This window comes from Penaeus japonicus, unplaced genomic scaffold (genome assembly GCF_977035675.1).
Source record: "Penaeus japonicus unplaced genomic scaffold, GWHDUDI00000001_assembly GWHDUDI00000020, whole genome shotgun sequence".
Taxonomy (NCBI): Eukaryota; Metazoa; Arthropoda; class Malacostraca; order Decapoda; family Penaeidae; genus Penaeus; species Penaeus japonicus.
Window position 1 is genome coordinate 37,334,384 of NW_028234422.1, and position 5,000 is coordinate 37,339,383.

General features: G+C 41.5%; 1 protein-coding gene across 1 annotated transcript in view; it reads right to left on the reverse strand.

The window, feature by feature from the left end:
- The window catches only part of LOC122254310 (G protein-coupled receptor dmsr-1), a 47,173-nt gene that overhangs the window by 25,192 nt on the left and 16,981 nt on the right, over nucleotides 1-5,000 (reverse strand). The window contains exons 3-4 of the mRNA XM_086548426.1: nucleotides 2,905-3,171; nucleotides 2,011-2,265 (exon numbers count right to left, since the gene is read on the reverse strand). Coding sequence (XP_086404552.1) covers nucleotides 2,011-2,265; nucleotides 2,905-3,171 — 522 coding nt within the window. The remainder of the gene's footprint in view (nucleotides 1-2,010; nucleotides 2,266-2,904; nucleotides 3,172-5,000) is intronic.

Below are 5,000 nucleotides of genomic sequence, written 5' to 3' on the forward strand. Positions count from 1 at the left end.
TTACATGTGCGAATATTTTCTTTTTCTGGCAATGGAAAACTATATAAAGCAAAACTATACTTCATTTGAGAGATCAAAGACATCCAAATGAACAATTTTGCTTATAATCATTTGCATATTGCAACTATTCATAGAGCATTAAAAGCATGAGAATGAAAGAACGGCAATATGCAGTTTTGCATTCAATCACTCTCCGAATGTTTTGCAACAAGAAATTGGAAAATCGTCTGAATATAAGGTGAGAGATATATATATGACGATTTAAAAATTCGACAGAAAATGAAGTTCCATGTTTAGGCGACGATGTACAGTGCTTTTTTTTACCCTTGAGATATATAACTCATACTATGTATATATTTCGAATACTTTACTTTACTCTGCTGATAATGCTTCAAGTGGCAAGATTTCTCAGGGGGTTCTTTCAGGTCATCTGAGGTCACTTCTGGGGGGAATATTTCCTCGCAATTTTCTCATCCTTAAAGCGGTTTTTATATTACATAATATGGGTATATCATTGAGTGCAATTCAGTTCCCTGTCGCCGTGTTAGGCCTACGTAAGCCTCAGGTTTCAAAGCCACCTGGCTTTCCTTTACACTTCTCTTCCCTTTTGTAAGAGAAGCGTGAGGCAGGAGGGTTCGCTGGACGTGCTGGGGACAGGCGCCGCGTTGCCTCTTCTTTTTCCTTCACTTTTCCCTATAGTTCTTAATTTGTTTCTCTACAGCCTCCTTGCCCATAACCGTCTTTTTGGCGTTAATCCCTGATTTCCGAAGAACAACGAACACGCAATCGGAAACAATAAAAAAAAAAATAATAATAAATAAAAATAAAGATTAATAAAAAAAATAAAAAATCTGGAGATGGGGAGCTGTGTTGTGTGTTGTTGTCCAGTAAAAGCTCCTGCTCAGTTACATAAAAAACAACAACATCAAATCACGAAAAAATAAGATCCGGAAATAGGGATGTAAACGGAATTATTTGAAGATAATTGAACACACCTACCAGCTGGGGCAGAAGAACCCAAACTTCTGGGCACCTCGGATAAGTATGACAAACAATAACTTCCAAATTTAACACTAACCAAATAATACTTTGAGGTTCCTTGGCCTTGAAGTTTAAACCAAAGGGAACAACCACAAAATACATAACAGATTCACTTCTTCGGGATACAGAGCCTTTGGTCCCCCATTAAAAAAAAGTCCCAAGGCCCCACTTTGGGAAACTCAGGCATGTATTCCAGATTTCATTCACAAGACCGCGTACTTACACCTGGTAATGTAGCGTAACATGACCGCCTTTGCCTCAAGAATTCACAATGAGATTTTCAAAATACCGATTTATTCAGTATTAACTTTCCTCCTTAAGAAGACTCAGCCAACCGTTTGTGTGGTGTGCAATCTCTTGTTTTAAATACTAATGTTCTTTCGTTCATTCCCGCCTTCCTGTGGAGTTGATCTTCATTTGTTTTTCGTTTTTTATTGTTATTTTTTTACTGAGTTCTTTTTGAATGATGTTATCTTTGCCACTGGGAAGGTTATATGATATCAATATATATTATTTTTGGTATATTATTGTTGTTATCATTGTTCTTATAATTAAGAGATTGGTGATTGCTATTATAATAATCCTTTTAGTAACGATGATAGTAATGATGGGGATTTCAATGACAAAAAAAAATTATGGTAATGATGATGATGCGATACTCACGGCATCTATAATTATATCTGTAATAATCAACATCAATGCGTATAATATAAAGGACAAAAATCCTATAAGATTATAATAATGATAATTTTAATGAAGACATTAACAACAATTATGATGATAAAGACAATGATAATGATGCTTATAAAAAAAATATATAAAAAAAGAGAAAGACAATGATTATGATAATGATAAAAAAATAATATATATGGTAATTATACATATGTATAATTATGTATGATAAGAAAAACAGTTGCAACACAAAAATCACAAGCTGACAACAGTGACGTCACAGAAACGACCTCTGACCTCGTTCTTCTTGGGCGTGTGCTTCCCCTGACCTTCCCCGACCTCGTCTCCCGCGGTGCCCTTCACTCTCCGGCTGACCCTGGCGAAGACGCTGGGTGTGCTTGCGGTCGTCATGCTTGCGGAGGGCTTGCGGTTGGTGAGTTTCTGCCTGCGCTCCTTGGCCACCCACATGGCCCTGATGATGGCCGGCATGATTTGGGCCAACAGCAAACAGGGCACGAGCTTCACCAACACGCTGAACACGACCAGGCATATCTGCGGGGAGAGGGTATGTTGGTATGTTGTGGCTCGGGTATGTGGGGGTATGTTGTGGTTGGGGTATGTGGGGGTATGTTTTTTTTTTTTTTTTTAAGGGTCTGGCTTTTCGAATGCACGTGGAGCTTCAGAGAATTATGCAAATATAGATAGGGTTAGATTTTATACGCGTTGCATCGCCCATGTAGAGGTCAACACATGCGTTTGTTTTAACAGGCGTATATATTGCCAGACTTGTGACTGAAGTTTCGATACTTGATACTGATGACGATAAAATGTCGAAATGATAATCATGCTCTTGCTTTATGAAATTATTGATTCTCATTCATGCATTTTACATTTGTTTTCACACACACACAAACAAATACACCCACAAACACACACACACATACACACAAACAAACAAAAAGACACACAAACATAAACACATACCCACATAAACAAAATAAACAGACCCACAAAGAAACATAAACCAACACACTCACACGCAAACCAACACACAAACACCAACCTCCCCAACCCACCCACATACCTACCCACCCGCCCACCCGCCCACTCACCCGCCCACCCACCCGCCCACTCACCCGCCCACTCACCCGCCCACCCGCCCACGCCAAAACCCAAAGGCCCAGAACTCACATTCTTGAGCAAACTGTCGTGCGCTTTGGCCAGGGGAGAGAAATCCACCTTGTATACCGTCCGTGGATTGTCCCCCGAATCGTCGGCTATTTTCTCTTCCACGGTGTAGATGAGGAAGGTGGGCGTGGCCAGGAGAGGGCAGGCGACGTACACGCCCGCGAGGAGACGGCGGGCGTTGACTAGAGTGCAGACGGTAGGGGCGGAGTGCGGGCGGCCGACGGCGATCCAGCGCCAGATGGCCAGGGCTACGGTGAGCCAGATGGAGATCTGTTTTCGGAAGGAAATAAGATAAATATCAGTGTTATGGGAATATATATATATACATATATATATTTTTCTCTCTCTCTCTCTCTCTCTCTCTCCCTCTCTTTTTTTTTTTTTTTTTTTCTTTTTCTTTATTGGAGATGTGTGTTAATGCTTAAGATTGCTGTTATATTAGGGTTGGGTGTCAATACCATGTTTTGTTTTATATCAGTATTCTGCATTAAATGCCTTTGCGACGGCACCACGCGCGGGAATCGTTGCAAATTTAATTATATCATAATTGCCTTGATTATGGAATCGACAATTGTTTTAATTAGTGGGAATGGAAAATGAAACTAATGTTTAATGCCACCATAATGGCAATGATAATGTTCGTACATAACGTTATTGTAATCTTAATGTAATGATGTTCAGAGAGATTATTAAAGTGATTAATAACATTGTGATATTATCATAATGTTGATAATATACGTATACATATATATACACTTACACATACACAGACACATACACATGCGCATACACATGCCTTACACATACACACACACACACACACACACACACACACCCACACACACACACACACACACACACATACACACACACACACACACACACACACACACAACACAACACATATACACATATATTATATATATTATATATATGTGTGTGTGTGTTGTGTGTGTGTGTGTGTGTATGTGAGTGTGTGTGTATGCATATATATATATATATATATATATATATATATATATATATATATATATATATATATATATACACTTTTATTTCTTATTCATATATGTCCCCATTCTCTTCTACATTATTTATCAATTTTCTCTTATTATATCTATCATGATTCCTTTCTCATTATTCTTCCTACTTCTTTTTTCTTCCTCTTCTTCAGCTCACTGTTTATTCATTCTTTTCTTTTCTCCTTCTCTTCTATCTACGTCCTGCATCCTCCTCCTCCTCCTCCTCCTACTCATATTCCTCATCTTTCTCCTCTTCGTCTTCCTTTTCCTCGTCCATCTTTCTAATCCTCTTCGTCTTCCTCCTTCTTTTCCTTCTCGTCCTCGTCCTGCTTTTCCTCCTCGTCTTTGTCTTAGTTCTCTTCGTCCTTCTCCCTCCCCCTCTTTTCCTTGTTCTCTTCCTCTTCCTCGTTCCCTTTTCCTCGTTCTCTTCGTCCTTCTCCCTCCTCCCCTTTTCCTCGTTCTCTTCGTCCTTCTCCCTCCTCCCCTTTTCCTCGTTCTCTTCGTCCTTCTCCCTCCTCCCCTTTTCCTCGTTCTCTTCCTCTTCCTCGTTCCCTTCCTCATCCTCGTCCTCTCCCTCGTACTCGTCCTCCTCGCCTACCCTCTCTTCCTTCTCCTCTTCTTCATCATTTCCTCCTCCATCATAACCACTTCCCTTCCCTTCTATCATCTCCTCTTCTTCCTCATCTTCCCCTCTTCTCTCCTTCCTCCTCCTCCTCCTCCCCTCTCCTCTTATCCTCTTCCCCTCCTCCTCCTACTCCTCCTCTCTCCCTGTCCTCCTCTCCCTCCCCTCTCCTCCCTCCTCCCTCCTCCTTCCTCCTCCCTCCTCCCTCCTCCTTCCTCCTCCTCCTCCCCTCTCCTCTTATCCTCTCCCCCTGTCCTCTTCTCCTCCTCCTCCAACTCCTCCTCTCTCCCTGTCCTCCTCTCCTCCCTCCTCCCTCTTCCTCCTCTCCTCCTCCTCCTCCCTCCTCCTCCTCCTCCTCCTGATCGACACCTTGGCCTTTCTCGAGGCTTCCGTGGCACACAAATCCCATTAAAATCTTGCATGCTCCTGATCGCAATCTCGTTTGGGATAAGGGG